The 17031-nt window shown below is 38.7% G+C and overlaps 1 protein-coding gene across 4 annotated transcripts in view; it reads left to right on the forward strand.

The window, feature by feature from the left end:
• The first annotated feature begins 2772 nt into the window (after positions 1-2772).
• The window catches only part of SLC12A6 (solute carrier family 12 member 6), an 88594-nt gene continuing 74335 nt past the window's right edge, over positions 2773-17031 (forward strand). The window contains exons 1-2 of one of the 4 annotated variants that reach the window (XM_049613268.1): positions 2773-3999; positions 4108-4394. In XM_049613268.1, the coding sequence (XP_049469225.1) occupies positions 4124-4394 (271 nt within the window). In that variant the 5' untranslated portion in view covers positions 2773-3999; positions 4108-4123. Of the gene's footprint in view, positions 4395-17031 lie in introns of all 4 variants that reach the window. The other 3 variants (XM_049613269.1, XM_049613267.1, XM_049613271.1) reach the window with 3 other exon arrangements.

Consider the following 17031-nt stretch of genomic DNA (forward strand, 5'->3'; position numbering starts at 1 on the left):
GCTGTATTTAAGCTTTCAAGAAATGCTAGCTTGCTTCTTCTTGTCTTTGTCAAGTTAATCAACTCATTATTTCCCAATTTTCCCATTTGTGGCTTTTGACATTGGATTTGAATACTTAGTGCCCCTGATTTTAAAACTGATTTATGGAGATTGTGTTCTAATTATACAATCTTTTTCTACTGCATCAAGATTCTAGACTCTAGAAGCAGATGTAACTTAAATGAGCATAAATTTGATTTATCATCACTGGTCCTGGAAAGGAATAATTATGTTTCTCTTGGACTGTGATGTCTGACGATCTCAGTAAAAAAGTTAGGGATAATTGTTGACTGCCTAGAAAAAGAAAATCTTTCTACTTGGGTCATAGTTAATAGAAGACAGATGATTGTTGAATCAATTACTTATAGGAATGGTAAAATGAGATACTCGTTTCCTGTCGAGCAATTTTTAATTTCTTAGCCTGTTCACTTCCGGGGTCTTAGCATTGGATCTGAGGGACTTTAAAGTGTTACCCTATCCTGGGGTTCCTGGGTGTCAGGTCATGATCTGATTGTGATGATCGTGGAGCCCCTCATGGGGCTCTGCGCTGATAGCTCAGAGCCTGCTTGGAATTTTCTCTCTCTCTGCCCAATTGCATGTGCGCTCTCTCTCCTCTCTCAAAATAAATAAAAACATTTAAAGTGTTATCCTGTTAAGGGGATAATGATGGAAGAAATGTTAATTCTGCAAATAACTAGAAAAAGGATCTGCTATGGAACCTTCTTAAGCACCAAAGTCAGTAAATGAATTCTACCAATGTTTTATAATACTGACTGTAATTTTGTTTTTATAAGTAACCCACTACCCACCCCCCGCCCCCCAAAAGGATTACCATTGTTCCATGCTACCTGCTCTGTAAACTGAAATGAAAAGACTTTGACCTGGAAATATTTCTAATTGAAGCAGAGGAGAAAAGGCAGACTGGTTTGAATACCCAGGGCTTTTTCCTTAAGAGAGCCTCTAGATATTAATATCTTCTGAGATGTGCTCAAAAACTGGAGAATTTTAAAAGTTATAGTCTATTGGTAATAGGTAGTATATATAAGTGAATGAAAATACACTGTGGTATGAAACAAAATTGGATGTTGCAGAAATCCACCATTTCTTTATAAAGAGAAAGTCTATGAGATTTGAATAACTTAGCAGGCCTGCCTGAGAAAGACATCCCTCAGGAAGTGAATTTCTTCCTCAGGAAAGCTGTGAACCTGAATTAATCACAGGCTTTGAAGAGCAAGAATCAAGCTTGAAAGAATCAAGCTTTAAGGAGGTTTACATTTTAAATTTTTTTTTAACGTTTTATTTATTTTTGAGACAGAGAGAAACAGAGCATGAACGGGGAAGGGTCAGAGAGAGGGAGACACAGAATCAGAACCAGGCTCCAGGCTCTGAGCTGTCAGCACAGAGCCCGACGCGGGGCTCGAACTCACGGACCACGAGATCATGACTCTAGCCGAAGTCGGCTGCCCAACCGACTGGGCCACCCAGGCGCCCCATGGGAGGTTTACATTTTAAATGGGAATTCTCATTTTGTTACCTGGATATTTTTTATTTTGTGGTTTTGTTTTATTTTTTTATAACCTGGTTCATTTTAACCAGACTTTGGACTTTGTGTGTCATTTGCTAAAAAGGGATTTCCTGGCTTAGGTTTTCAGTATAGTTCTGACCTAGTGCTAAGAATGATGCTTAAACATTTACCCTGGGAGGTATAAGGGCCCAGGCAAAGCCAGGGCACAGATTGTTAAATTTAAATGTCTTGTTAAAGCTATAGGAAGTAACTTTCAAACAAAAGCATTGATAAGTCAAAACTTACTGAACACTCTATTCAGGTATTAAATAAACAGGCTAAGAAAAATATTCTGGTGGCAGTAGTAGGGAAAACACTGGGATTGGAACAAAAAAGTATCTCTTGTTTTTCCCAGGTTTAAAATTAAAGACATTTTATATAGGGGTGCCTGGGTGGCTCAGTTGGTTAAGCATCTGACTCTTGATTTTGGCTCAGGAGATGATACCAGGTCTGTGGGATGGAGATGATGCCAGGTCTGTGGGATGGAGAACCGTGTTGTGCTCTGCGCTGAGTATAGAGCCTGCTTGGGATTCTCTCTCTCACGGTCTTGCTCTCTCGCGCTCTCTCTCAAATACATTTAAAAAAAAAAATTATGAAGACATTTTATTTAATGGAGCTTTCCGTCTAACTAGAAAGCGAAAAATAGCATTTCCGCTCACCTTTATTGAGGTATAATTGACCAATTGTTTACATTGTGTACACGATGGCATGAACTATGCATGTGGTAAAAGACATTTTAAGGATGGGGGAAAATGTAGCACAAAATATATACAGATGTGAGGATGCAGTGCTGTAAAAACACATCTCAAAAATTTGAGTAAGGGTCATACGTAGGTGTATGGTATGGGAGGTTTGTGATTTTTTTAAAGAAATTATGAACGGTATTTTCGGAGACGCTTTTATTAAAAAGAGATGGGTTTTCAGGTTCTGAGGGCAAACGGCATTGTCTGCTCCCCCGAACGCCTCCAGACCTGAGTTTGTGCAACACAGCAGGACTGAGAAGGAAAAGGATTTTTCTCCAGTGCTCGTTGCTCAGGCCCCAACACGCAACTACAATTCCCATCGTCCTCCGGGCCTCCCACGTGTGGCCCCTCAGTCCCGCTGCGACTCCAGCAGCGCATGCGCGCAGCCCTTAACGTCGCCTCGCAGACTGCAGAGGCTGGGCGGGGCTCCTCGGCACTCGCGGGACGGTACCGCCCTCCGACCGCTCCCCCAGGCTTCTCTTCGGACCGTTAACCTCGAATGAGGAACGAGCGGAGAGGGAAGGGAGGGGCTGCGGCGGCGCTGGGACAGCCCGCCGGGCCCGGGGCCGGGGGCGGCGAGGTCACGTAACGGCTGCTCTGGCGTCTGCCTGGGGAGGGGGCGCCCTCCCCGGCAGCCGGAGCCCTCCTGCGCGCGGCTCCGAAACAGTTACCGGCTCGTAAACAACAGCTGCGCGCGCACCCGCATCAGCTGGCGCCGGGATTCAGCACCTGCGACCTCCTCTTCCCCTCATCCCCGCTGCCCCCTCCTGTTCAGCCCGGGCCAGCCTACGGGGCCGTCTCCTCTCTTGCTAGGACCCGAAGGAAGAACGGCGAGGGCCTGACCTGCGCCGCGGCCCTGGTCGGGGAGAAGGCGTCCTCCGGCAAAGGGGTGGCCCGTCCTGTCACACGCAGGAGAAACCCAGCGAGTAGACCGTGGGCTCGATGGACTAGCAACGACCTGCCACGACCCTGAGCTGCAGTCCGAGGGGTCTCGATCCGCTCGCTAGCCGCCCCCTCCCAGATCCGAGGGGCCGTTCTGCCCGAAGAGCGGGCGGGCCACCCCCGCAGACCTCTTGGAGACGAGAATCCGCTCTGCCCCTGCATCCTCTGCTCACCCTTTTCTCCTCATTCTCCTGTATCCAGTAGTGTGGGGTATTTTTCTCGTTATGCATGCTCATCTCTCCCACCAGACCCAAGTGGATTATTGGCCTCAAAAACATCGGGTGACTCTCCACACACCTCCCAGCCAAACCTGTGGGGTATTCACCTGATACACAACAGGTGGCCGGGTGTACACCATTTCGCAATCTGATCTGTGCTGTATTCGCCTGATAAGGGTGGGCCTGCGCGCACTTTGCTCAACTAGAACCGTGGGACATTTACCAGATAAAAAAGACTTAACTACCTCGGCGGAAACCTGGGGGTCGAGGGGAGAAACGCTTCACCAGCTTCTCTTGAGACCATGGCGCTGGGGCCGCAGTGCTGGGCCAGGGGAGATAGCTAGATAACTTTTTTTTTCCCCCCTGAAGAAAGGAAGTTACACGAGTTTGGCATCGTTTTGTCTTTTTTCCTCCTTAAATATTTAATGGTAGTGCACTTTCTGGGATAGTCTGTTTGAATTCTGAGAAGGAACTTTTTGTGGTGTAAATCAAGGTTATTGAAGGTTTTTTTTAAGTTATCTTTTCTATTTTGCAATCAAAAGTAGCTAGCGTAGGAGGAAGGATTTTGCGGGGGTTTCCTTTTTTCTTTGTTCTTATAAAGGAAAAGAAAAAGAATAATGCATCCTCCAGAAACCACCACCAAGATGGCTTCAGTTCGGTTCATGGTGACACCAACAAAGATCGATGACATTCCTGGTTTGTCAGATACCAGCCCGGACCTCAGCTCCCGGTCCAGTTCCCGAGTAAGATTTAGCTCACGGGAAAGTGTGCCGGAAACAAGCCGGAGTGAGCCCATGAGTGAGATGTCCGGAGCCACCACTTCACTGGCAACTGTTGCACTGGATCCGGCTAGTGACCGGACTTCTAACCCCCAGGATGTCACGGAGGGTAAGTAGAAACACAGATGACAGGATACTTTCATTACTGGCTTATTTATCTGGTTGTCTACTGGAAAGTCACTTTTCCATTATACAGTAATCATCAGGAACCAAGGTACCTCTTTTTGAGATGCCTAAGGAACCCTTTGGAATAATGGTCAGCACAGTGACTCTCGGCAGCAATAATTTGGCATGTGGGAAGGTATATGGAAAGAAAGAAAGCAAATTTATATTTCGACTTCTTCATTTTGCCTCCTTAGAATTGAAATGAGTGTTTTGGTTTACGGCAAATATCAAAGAATTTAATACTTTTTCAGCACAGAGAATCCTAAATGGTGAAATTCAGTGGAGAGCTTTGGGGTCAGAATATTACAGTTGGCTTTTAAGGCTAGTTACCAGGAGTAGTTATTGATCATCTCTTAATTACCGTTTTCGCACAAAGATTTCAGATATTATGTCACCGAATTCTTTGTAAAAAATTATATTTTACAGAGACAGCAGTTCAAGAAGCTTAGCTTACTCAGGATGAGGCTGGTGGATCTATTGTCCTTGCTATCGAATGGAGAAATTGTAAAGAGGATTTTAGGGCCTAATTCCCATATAATTTTGTAGAGAGGCTTTTAGGGTCTGATTTCTACATAATTTATTTACTTTGAACATTAGATGGAATGTGTTGAGTCTTTGTAGTCAGGAAATAGTAGTACACAAGCCACTTTCTGACTTACCTTGACCACTACAGACCTTAAGCTGCCTACACTAATTTGTGTTAGCTGGTTTGTAAGTTTTTACAGGATTTAGTGGGAAGAGGTGATGAAAAGAGAGAAAGGAGATGAGAGGTCATAACATTTTTCAGACTCTGAAGTACAAAAGTTTGAGAATTGCTGTACTGCTTTATATGTTTAGTTTTGTGCTAAATTATAACGTAGGTATGTCTAGTAATGAAAATTTCTCTTAAAACTCTTAAAGATTCTTAAAATGGTATTCTACCCAAATTTGAAAACCATAGCTTCAGCTACTGACTTGACATTTTCCGGTGTCAGGAAGTATTGTTCCTCTTAACCGAAAGGGTGCAGGAAACCAGAATGATTTTAGTTCCTTATTTGTGTTTGTGTTTCTGAATGTCTGGAAACAAGGTAGATTTGGTAAAGTTTGTAGTCTTAGAATTCACTTATCCTTGACTGTTTTATGGAGATATGGACTTAACTATTTTCAATTTCTTGACACACTTTATACCATGGAATGGAATAAAAAATAATTTATCATTTTCTCTTCCTCCAAATTAGTTCTAAATTGTAGTTTTAGTCTGTATCCATCATACTATATTTAGGTTGTAAAAATACCAGATAAAGACTATAACAGTGTTAATTTTTTTAATGCTGTAATTGTTGTTAGGCAGTTTACAGCTAACTGCTATTAGTCTTGTACTTATATATTTTGGAATTGTATTTTTATTCTGTTTAAAAAGTGAGCTTATTTCTGTAATGTGTTAGCCTTGTGGAACGGGATCCTTATCCAGGCTGTTCTTCCCTTATTTACAAGCATTATTTACAGTATGGAATGGTATCGTTTTACACTACAGAGGTAAAACTGGGGACCTATCTAGGTGAAATCTATGTTGTTTAGATGGGTATACAAGTTAAAGCTTGGCTCTTTATCTAACATACTCCTTAATGTGTAAATATTATGGTACCAAATGAAAGAAATTAACAGTCCAGCCATTAGATTGCAATTTCCACTATATTCTCAGGAAACTAGTTCTCTATTTTACTAATGACCTATTTTTTTCTCTGTCTTCTAAAAAATTATGACAACCAGAATCCTATGATATATTTTCCCCACTATTAGAGGGACTGATAAAAAATACAACTATTTCATCTTTGGCTTCTTAATACGCGGATGCCCTTGTTAGATATAGATCTTCACAGGATCCTGTTGTCAAGAAAATCAAGGACATACTAATCTACATTTGTCTCTGGGCTGGAATCAGTATTGGAAAACAACACTGCGTTTTCCGCAAGTGATTCTGTCCTTAAGCTTATACTATACTTCAGAATTGTGTTTGCTATTTTAATATTTAGAATTCTGTGATTTTTTTTTTTTTTGGCCTTTTATATATACATCCTTCTGTGGTTGTGACATTGGTATGATTATCTCTCTTTTCTCCACAATTCCCATGCCTCTCACATTTCTTCCATATATTAGCTTCCCACCTTAAATTTCTTTTCTCATCATACACTTTTTATTCACATTACATTGTACAACCAAGGGGGGCAGGGGTGAAACACGAAGTTTTATATTTCTGTCTGTGTTTTAAGTTTTTCTCCTGTCGGCCTTTTGAGTAGGTAATTCTTTCTGCTATCAAAGTATTTATAATTTTCCTTTCATTTTGTTAAGGTTCCATTAGAGTTTATAGGATTGTGCAGTTGGTAAATAAAAACAAGAATCTTAGACTGTACTTGCTTTTACATGAAGAATGCCTTAAAGATACAGAAGGAACTGTTGAGAGTGGATACCTCTGGTGGGTTATGAAAATAGGGTGGAAAATGGGAACTTTCCTTTACCTAAACAATTCAGAAGGGCATGTACAATTTTTTAGATTGAGGATGTTATCACTTTAATAATAAAAATTTTAAGAGGCATAGCATGTTAGGGAACCTCAGATGACCAAGAATTGAATTCTGAAGAAGAACAAGAATTGAATTCTGGTCAAACTCTATTTTAAAAAATGGGAGGGGAGTGCACCTGAGTGGCTCAGTCGGTTAAGCGTCAGACTTCAGCTCAGGTCATGATCTCATGGTTCTTGGGTTCAAGCCCCGCGTCAGACTCTGCTGACAGCTCAGAGCCTGGAGCCTGCTTCGGATTCTGTGTCTCCTCCTTTCTGCCCCTTCCCCATTCATGATCTGTCTTTCTCTCTCCCTCAAAAATAAATAAGCATTAAAATAAAAATGGGGAAACTAAGGCTTATAGAGATGGTTATTTGTAGATCAGAGTGGGAAAGCCAAGACTGAAAAGTTCAGGCCTCCTGACTTATATCCAGTGCTTATATCATTTTGTCTCTGTCATGATGAACATTATTTACATTTGCCTCGTAACTATTTTGTTATCTTAAACGATTGTTAAAATAATAATACCCAAAAAAGGCAAGGGACATATTTTTATATGTCTTACACAGGTTCTGATACATTTCACCCTTTTACAATTGAACAAATGCTCCCTGAGGCTCTGCTATGTATAAGGCACTCCAGTAGGAATTATAGGAAATATACATATGAGACAGTCTCTGCCTTTGGAGAGCTTATAGTTTAGTGGTGAAAATGACCAGAACACTTCATCCATTTCTTCACCAAACATTTACTGAACACTTCTTAGGAGTCAGGCCCTGTCCTGGGTGTTAAGGATGCAGGAGGACCAAGAAAAAGAATCCCAATAACTGTTATAAGGAAAGTTATGATCTAACAGAGAAAACAAACAAATGTTCCTATAAATTGTAATGCTGTGTGATAAATACAAAAATGAAGATACAGCAAAACACCAAAAAAAGAAAAATACAGCAAATTTTAGAATAATACAATAGAAAAATTTAGCAAAGGAAAATGATGAACTGAGATAAAAATGGAGACATTTAGAGACTGGAGGTCCTGATGGAGTAAAGTTGTAGTGAAAGATGTAGAAGGATTAAAGACTGTGTTCAGAGAGTTGAATGTTGGAGTTAATTGTTTCAGAGGTGGGGCAGGTCCAGTGTTAAGATGATCTAATATGCAGCCTTGGGAGTGGGTTTCTGAAGTGGAGTAAAACTAAAATCCATTAAGTCAAGGAGCTCTAAATATACCAATTCCAAGGGTGACTGCCAACAAGTTTTATTGGGGGGCATTAGGTGGTAGAGATGCAAAAGTAATTTAGATAAGTCCCTCCTTCAAAGAGTCACCTTCTGTCTGAAACTTTCTCTGATTTACCCCCACCCCCAGATAAAATAGATAAGTTCTTTATGTCCCTGTATCCCTTATGCAGACTGTTACTATAATACCTATTTCACTTAATTTTGTTGATTTTGTATGTTATCTTTCTCACCTAGGCAGTAAAGTTCTTGGGACAGGAACACAAAGTTGTCTTTGTATCATCAGCATCTAGTATAGTGTGTGATGCCACATATAATTTGCACTCAATAAAATACATATTGAGTTGAAGATCTTCTAAGCCAAAAAAAAAGATCTAGAAATAGGGACGCCTGGGTGGCCCAGTCAATTAAGCATCCAACTCTTGGTTTCAGCTCAGGTCATGATCTCGTGGGTTTGAGTCCCACATTGGACTCTGCACTGGCAGAGCCTACTTGGCATTCTCTTTCTCTCCCTCTCTCTCTGCCCCTCCCCCACTTGTGCTGTCTGTCTCTCTCAAAATAAATAAATAAACTTAAAAAAAAGGATAGAAATATAAACAAAAATTAAAAACATAGTATGGTAAAGGCAAATGAAATGTACCCACTAGAGCAGTGATGCTTCATCTGGTTGCATATTGGAATGATCTAGAGATCTTTTTAGAAAATACTTCTGCCCCTTTCCCAGGGATTCTGATTTAATTGCATCAGTAGTTTTTAAAAGCTTTTCAGATGATTCTAATGTAAAGCCCACATTGAAGACCATAGCCCGGAAGAGAAGCGTGATTAATGCTGTGCATTTGAGAAGAACTTTCCCACCTGATTAGGACTTCACTGTGAGCAGATAGGCACAGCAGGCCTTTCCTTAAATATCAGGAGGTCTTATAGAGTAGAATATTTATCTGCCCATGGAGCCATTACACTACACACTTACGTTTAGTGTATTCAGCTGATCTAGGGTTACATCAGAATAATGATTGACTAAGCAACTTGGAGAACTAGCTAGTTGTTTTTTTCTTCCCCCATAAGAACATACTTCAAAGTACCAAGTACTTTTCTGTACTTTCCCAAAAAACTTCTAAGTTTTTGCCCCAAACCAAAATAAGTGAATTACATTGTATTGCCAATCAATGACTATTGCCCTTATTTTAAATATATTTTTCATATTATACTTGGCCCTTGAAAAACCCAGCGGTTAGGGGTACCAACCCTCATGCAATAGAAAATTTGAATGTAACTTTTGACTCCACCAGACTTTAACTGCTAATAGCCTACTGTTGACCAGAAGAAGCCTTACCAATAATATAAACAGTCAGTTAACCTTTTTTGTACATATTATAGACTGTATTCTTACAATCAAGTAAGCTAGAGAAAAGAAAATCATAAGGGATAGAAAATGTCTTTACTATTCTGTATTATTTATAGAAAAAAATCCAAGTGTAAGTGGACACATGCAGTTCAAACCTGTGTTGTTCAAGGGTCAAGTGTATGTGGTTCTTGAATATTGTTCATTTTACTTTGGCACTCTGTGAGCTATGACATTGTAGAAGGTAGTAAGATGGATAGTTTCATAAAAATACATGGATTTGGTACCTTCTTAGCTCATCTGATATCATCCTCTGATTTTATATATATATGTATTTTTTAAGGGTTTCCAGTATTCTCTGAAACATTATGAACATTTTGGTCACAGACCACATCTGTTTTGGTCCACTTTTCCATACTCTACAGCCAATGATTAAACTTTATAATATGCTACTTTACACCACAGGAAGCAATCAGCCAAATCCAGAATATGGGAAATTTTACTGAATAACCAGATTCTTCAAAAAATAAATGGCATGGGGTGGAGGAGGAGTGATGGGAAGAGAGGGAAAGCTGATACAGACAAAAAGCAGACCAACCAAATGCAAGGTGTGGGCTTTATTTGGATCCTGATGTAAACAAGAGTAAAAGATACCTTTGGGGTAATCAGGGAAATGTGACAATGTACTTGGTATTAAATGATTTTAATGAATTATTGTGAATTTTCTTAGGTATATTTAAGACATTGTGGTAAAGTCCTTGTCTGTAAAGATACATATTGAAGTATCTACAAGTGAAATGAAATGTACTCTACCACCCAGCCCCCCCCCCAAAAAAAGTTGAGAATATTGGCAAATGTTTATATTTTGAATTGGAGTAAAAAGTGCATGGGGATTCATTTTACTATTTTCTCTGCTTTTGTATATATTTGAAAATATCTATAATAAAAACTTACAAAAGGTTGAACTGTGTGTAAGAAAGCTGCTTTGATAGAAAGGACTTTCTTTTAGAGTCTGTCCTAGCATACTCTATGTTTTGACTCAGCAGTTGGTAAAGTGATGCTTCAACTTCGTGTCTTTTATTTTTGGTAATATCTTCTGTGTCCTCACTAATTCTTTTCTACCAAAGGCCTTATTCTTTGCCTGTCAGTGGCATATTTCTTGCTTCCAGATTCTCATAAACCTTGCTTTGATATTATCTCTACTGGAATGGAAAAGAAGGAAAAGGACACTCCTGGGCACCTTTAAAAGTTATACTTCCCATTTCAAGACTGTTAGAATAAGAGTAATGTTTCTAACGCTGACATTTAAGATAATTTTTAATGACCTATGCGGATGATGTCTTGCTATGAACTTTTGGATTGTAGCTGCCTCTCTTTTTGTCCCCTCTGCCTGCACTCTGAAATAGCAAGACCTTTGTGCAAATTCTTTTTTTTTTTTTTAACTTTATTTATTTTGAGAGAGAGCAAGAGAGAGAGAGCAAAAGTGGGGGACAGGCAGACAAGAAAGGGAAAAGAGAATCCCAATCAGGCTTTGTGCTGTCAGTGTGGAGTCCTACACAGGGCCCAAACTCACAAACCATGAGATCATGACCTGAGCTGAAATCAAGAGTCAGACACTTAACTGACTGAGCCACTCAAGCGCCCCAACCTTTATGTAAATTGTAAAAAAGACAGCCCTTCCAGGCTTCACTAGAGAAGGACAAACTGGATTTCAACCCCCAACCCCTGCCCTTTTGGCGTGACACAGTCTGCACAGCAGCTGCACCTGGTGGGTTTGCTGAATCAGAATAATGCAAATTATATGTGTTTGAGTTCTTGGTGAGGTCTATTGTTGTTGTTGTTTTATTTTTTGTAAAGAAAGGTGAAAGATTTATGTGATATGAAGAGAAACCAGAGTATGCTGATGGGTTTCTTAGCACATACAAAACTTTGGAGGGGTATATTGTAGGAATTATGAAAGCATTTTATTTTGTGAATGTATAAAACAGCGTGTTATTTTAATGAAGTTTTGTAAGTAAATAGGGAAATAAGAAGATTTTCCTCATTACGATCCTGTGATTAGTGCTTTGGTGTATTGTATAGAAGCCCAGCAATTATAAATGAAGGTGTGAGCACAAAACTGCAGAACATACAGCACACACACAAGCAGACACACAAGGCACCTTGCTTTAAATGCAGAAGTTCCATAGTTGATGAATAATAAATATTATTACCATATTTGCTCAGTTCTAAGGCATACACTTGTCATCTTTTTAACATTTCTGACATTTAGGTGCATTTTACTTTTGAAGAATTTTAAGCTACTGTTAAATCATTGGTGGAACTTACAGTTAACAAAATTTCAGAATCAAGTCACTATTGTGAATAAATCAATCTGAAAGGCTGTCCACAATCTGAAATTTTGAAGTTACCTTTGGATGTCTACTGAAAAAATGTGAGGGCTGAAGCTTTTTTTTAGTCTTAAAATGGAAGTTTTTGTAGTTGAGAAGCCAGAGATAGAAAACAAAAAGTGTGTATAAGTAATTAAGAGATAAGAGGTGTGTTTGTGTTTGGGTTTTAATCCTAACTTTAGTTGTTGTATTTTTGTTTGTTTGTTTGTGTTTTTCACTTTAAAATTTCCCGTTCTTTTAGAACTGTGTTTCAGTCTCCAGTTTCTCTACTAAATTAGTCAGTGGCATCTTTGGCTTTGCATTTTTATTACTGCATTGCTCAGCCTTATGCTTTTCTAATGGTCTTGAGAAATCCATGCAAGATATTCAATTGGTAGCATTCCTCTGTTTTATGTTATTTCTTTTTTTATTTTAGAGAGAGCACGTGCAAGTGGGGCAGAGGGAGAGAGGGAGAAAGAATATCAAGTAGACTCCGACCTCAGCACAGTGCCCGATGCAGGGCTCGATCCCATGACCCTGGGATCATGACCCAAGCTGAAATCAAGAATTGGACCCTCAATTAACTGGGCCACCCAAGCACCACAGCATTCCTCTTTTTACAGTCAGAACCATTTGGTTAATAGTTTTAATTTTTGCCCAAGTGGCACCTGAATTTCCTAATTTTTTCCATTTCACCAGACAAATCTACTTTTACTTAGGGGTAAAACTATTCCGTTTTTATACAGCTAGTTTAAAAACAAGAAAACAGTAAGTTTAAAAACTCTTATATTTTGGGGCACCTGGGTGGCTTAGTCAGTTTGAGTGTCCAACTCTTAATTTCTGCTCAAGTCATGATCTCACGGTTTGGGAGTTTGAGCCCTGCATCGATTGACCTCTGCATTGGCAGTGCAGAGCCTGCTTGGGATTCAGTCTCTCTCTCTCTCTCTAAATTATTTAAAAATAAATAAACTTAAAAAAACTTTTTAAAACTCTTGTATAAATATGTACATTATCACTTTGAGGAGCTATGAGAAATTGAACCAAACTGAAATTTATCTTATTTGAGAACATTTTCATTTAACATCCAAGCTTTTATATATATATATCCAGAAAGAATACTTACTTTCACAACTGGCTAGTTTACATCCTAAATTATTTAAAAAAAATTTTTTTAATTTTAAAAACGTTTTAGGGGCTCCCAGGTGGTTCAGTTGGTTCAGTATCAGACTCTTGATTTCATCTCAGGTCATGATCTCACAGTTGGTGAGATCAAGCCCTGCATCAGACCCTGCTTGGCATTCTCCCTCTCCCTTGTTCTCTGCCCATCCCCCACTTGATCGTGCACACTCTCACACTCTGTCTCTCAAAATAAACATTTTTTTTAAATAAAAATTTTGTTTCTTAGTTTTGCAGTGTACTCATTTCCAATAGAATTCTAAGAATTATTAGGAAATAGAAAACATTCTTCCCTATTAAATGAAAAATCGTGTTTTGATATTTTTCATTTAAAATGAAGTCATTTTCTTCAGAGCTATGATGGGATTTCTCATCCAGGAGAAAATTGAAACTGATAAGGTTAAGTAACCTGCCCAAGGTCATACAAGTAATAAATTGAAGATTAGTAACTTAAACCCAGGTGTGTGTGATTTTAGTATCAGTATCCCTGTTATTACACTTCCTCTACTAACATTAGTTGGCTGTATTGAAGCATTTAGTAAGCAGCAAAGGTAGAGTAGAAGAAGTATAAAAGAAATAGAATTTTTATGTTCAGTGTACATTTTTGCAGTTTTTTGTCTGGATTGGGGACATGAAAGGAAATAGGGGTTTTTGTTTTTTCAAAAGAAGGTAGTAAAATGACATGTTTCCTGAGTAATTTTAAGGTTCTGTGTTCCTAAAAGGAAATCTGGCCTAAAAGTATGTATTTTTTTTTTTAAGATTTTATTTTTAAGTAATCTCTACACCCAACATGGGGCTCAAACCTACAGCCCTGAGATCAAGAGTCACGTGTTCTACCACCTGAGCCAGCCAGGTGTCCTTATTTCAGTGTCTTTTAAATAAATGGCTTGCAAATACCCAGGGCAATTTGGTAGTGCTGAATTATACAGTTATTAGGCATGTTCATCTTCCTGAAAGTTAATATTCGTATTTCTAGTTTCAGTAGATCTACTTGTTTTTTGGTTTTGGTTTTGGTTTTTAGTAATCTCTACCCCCAACGTGGGGCTAGATCACAGCCCTGAAATTGGTAATCACATGTTCTACCAACTGAGCCACCCAGGCACCTCATGGTATATCTATTTTAAAATGGAGTTTTGGGGGTGCTTGGGTGGCTCAGTCAGTTGAGCATCCAACTCCTGATTTTGGCTCAGGTCATGGTCCCAGGATCATGGGATGGAGCCCTGCATCAGACTCCGTGCTGAACGTGGAGTCTGCTTGAGATTCTCTCTCTCTCTCTCTCTCTCTCTCTCTTTCTCTCTCTCTCTCTCTCTCTCTTTCTCTCTTTCTCTCTCTTTCTCTCCCCCCCCCCCCCCCCCCCGTCTTCTGCCCCTCTCTCCCACTTGTGCATACGCGCTTTCTCTCTCTCATGGGAGTTTTGTTGGAAGGAAGGAAGCAGTAACTTCTTTAAAAACAAAAACTTGTTCTCTGAGGTGAAATTAACAATAAAATTTTGTTTTGAATTGTATTTTCATTTTTCTTTATATTTTTAGAAATATGTCTTAAGTTTTGACAATATGTTGCAGTTTCATTTTCTATGCACTGTTCGTGGTGTTGACTAGAAACCTATCTAGCAATTATTTCATAATATAGAATGGAATGTCCTACATCAGAAATGAAATTCTGAGTGAGTTACTGAGTGGTCTATGTTCATAGTGCCAGTGCTACGTTTTTGGTTGGTGATTCGTGGGTCTTACAGTATCTAGGCTATAATCACATTAGACTAATGAAAGAGATGGGCAGCCTTATACAGGGAGTTGTAATATCGTGAAGAAGGAAACAGTGGAAGCTGAGGACTCTTGGGTACGCAAAGGCTTTTGATAATGCCTTCTTTAATATCAGCCAAAATGGGTGATGTAGCTGTCAAATTGGCCAGCCATCAACTATCCTCCTACTTCGTTCTTTTCTTTAGTGAAGATTCACACCTGTAGGTCCTTGAAGAAGTAACTGGGCGAGGTAGTAGTGCGTTGTGCCCTCAAGGTTCTATGTTTACACTATATTGTACTTACAGAACTGGTCTGATGTTGCCTTTTATTATATAGTGAGGTAGATAACATGATTGTGAGCTCCTTGAGGGCAGGAACAGTGTCTTGTTCTCCATTGTATTCCTATTTCCTGGCACATAATGGTCACTCAAATATGTATTGAATAATGCATGGTTTCTTCAGCTTCAATAAAGCATGAGATTTTCCTGACATTTTGATTTGGAGAAGTCTCTGTCTTTCTTACAATGCAATATTATGAATCCATCAGAAAATAATGTCTGAGGTATTTATTATCTTTCAGTTGTTAGCCCCAACATATGTTATATATTAATCACTGATGCCATTTAATAAAAACCCATTTTCATAGACAATTTTATGTAATTCTGAGATTTAGGGGTTTTAAGTTCTTACTATCCATTGTAGGTGGTCTTCACCAGAGTAATTGATTAACTCTATAATTCTTTCTGTACTTGTCTACATAAGGCAATATTTAGAATTTGGGATCATTTCAATATTTTAAACCACTATTTCCAGTGTCTGAAGAGGAAAGAGGGTTTGCTGATATATTAAGGAAAAATGTATATATATTTTTTCTACTTAAGAATGAGAGTCTGTATACTTTTCCAGCTATAGCTCTAAATTTAAGTAGTGAACTGCCAGTAAAATGTTTACAGTATTCTGTAACACAGCCATGGAGTGTAGTATGTAAATGGTGCTGGTCCATCAGCTGTCTACCTAACCTGTGTGAGGAGGTAAGTTCAGAAATTGAAAGTTTTAAAAAACTTGCTTAGCAGTTTGATAGAGCAATTTTATCTCAAATCTAATACTAAAAATTAGAACTTGTGTTTTGTATATTTTTCTAGTAATTCATAAGATTTTTAGCCCTCAATGAATTCTGAATATAAAGAAAAATATTCCTTTACCAGCAATCATTTGCAAAGCACTGTTCTTTTGAATGTTTGCCTAACCTTCTGAATGATACCTCATGAGGTAGTGTTTCCCTACCAGTGGCCCTTTAAAGCCTGAGTAACTGAATGGGGTCATGGAGTAGGTTAGTCCTTTATGCAAGTCTGATATTTTCCTTAAGAATGCCTGCTCTAACACATGACCTCTTTCTTTTCTTAATATTTGAAGGTAAGTTAAAATTTTTGGAAATTCTGTGCTTTTTTAGAAGTTCTGTAATTCAGACATTTTAATGAAATCCTATAATTCAGATCTTTTTCCTGTCAAACAACATCTCTTAATAAGATGAATTTATTGTTAGAAAGATTTATAGAATGAAGAGTATGAAGGGTTTACTTCTATGTAAACTTCATGAAGAATTTACGAGGATAAAACATAATTAACCTTTGTTGCTCAAAGTTCATCATAAATTTACCTTAATCAAGAAAATTAAAGCATAATGCCATTTTCTATTTATATTTAGTTGCTGGCTGGCAGTTACAACGATTTGATGAGAATGTCTATCCTAAATATTTTGAAGTAACAACTTACTACATTAGAAGCAACTGCTTGGGGGGAAAAAAGCAACTACTTGGAAGTAGATTCCACTTTCTTTACTATTTGTTGTAAAAACACCATTTGTAATAAAACAAATGCTGTAAGCACAAAACTGTCAATTGGTTACAATTTTAAAGGCTCTCTCAAGTGTGGCTGGATCTCAATAGTAGATAAAGCACTCTGAATGGTATCTTCAAACTACAAGAGTTTAGGAGAGATTCATAAGATTTGAAGCTGTTTTCCAAATCAGAATCCTCTTTTCTTTCCACACCATCCCCATCAAATTTGTGTGTGTGTGTGTGTGTGTGTGTGTGTGTGTCTATGTGTCTGTGAAAGAATTCTGTAAAAAGGTGTAGACAGATGAGTTAAGTCTACATTGTGTGTGTCATGGGAGCTATTGTTCT

Source organism: Panthera uncia (assembly GCF_023721935.1).
Source record: "Panthera uncia isolate 11264 chromosome B3 unlocalized genomic scaffold, Puncia_PCG_1.0 HiC_scaffold_1, whole genome shotgun sequence".
NCBI lineage: Eukaryota > Metazoa > Chordata > Mammalia > Carnivora > Felidae > Panthera > Panthera uncia.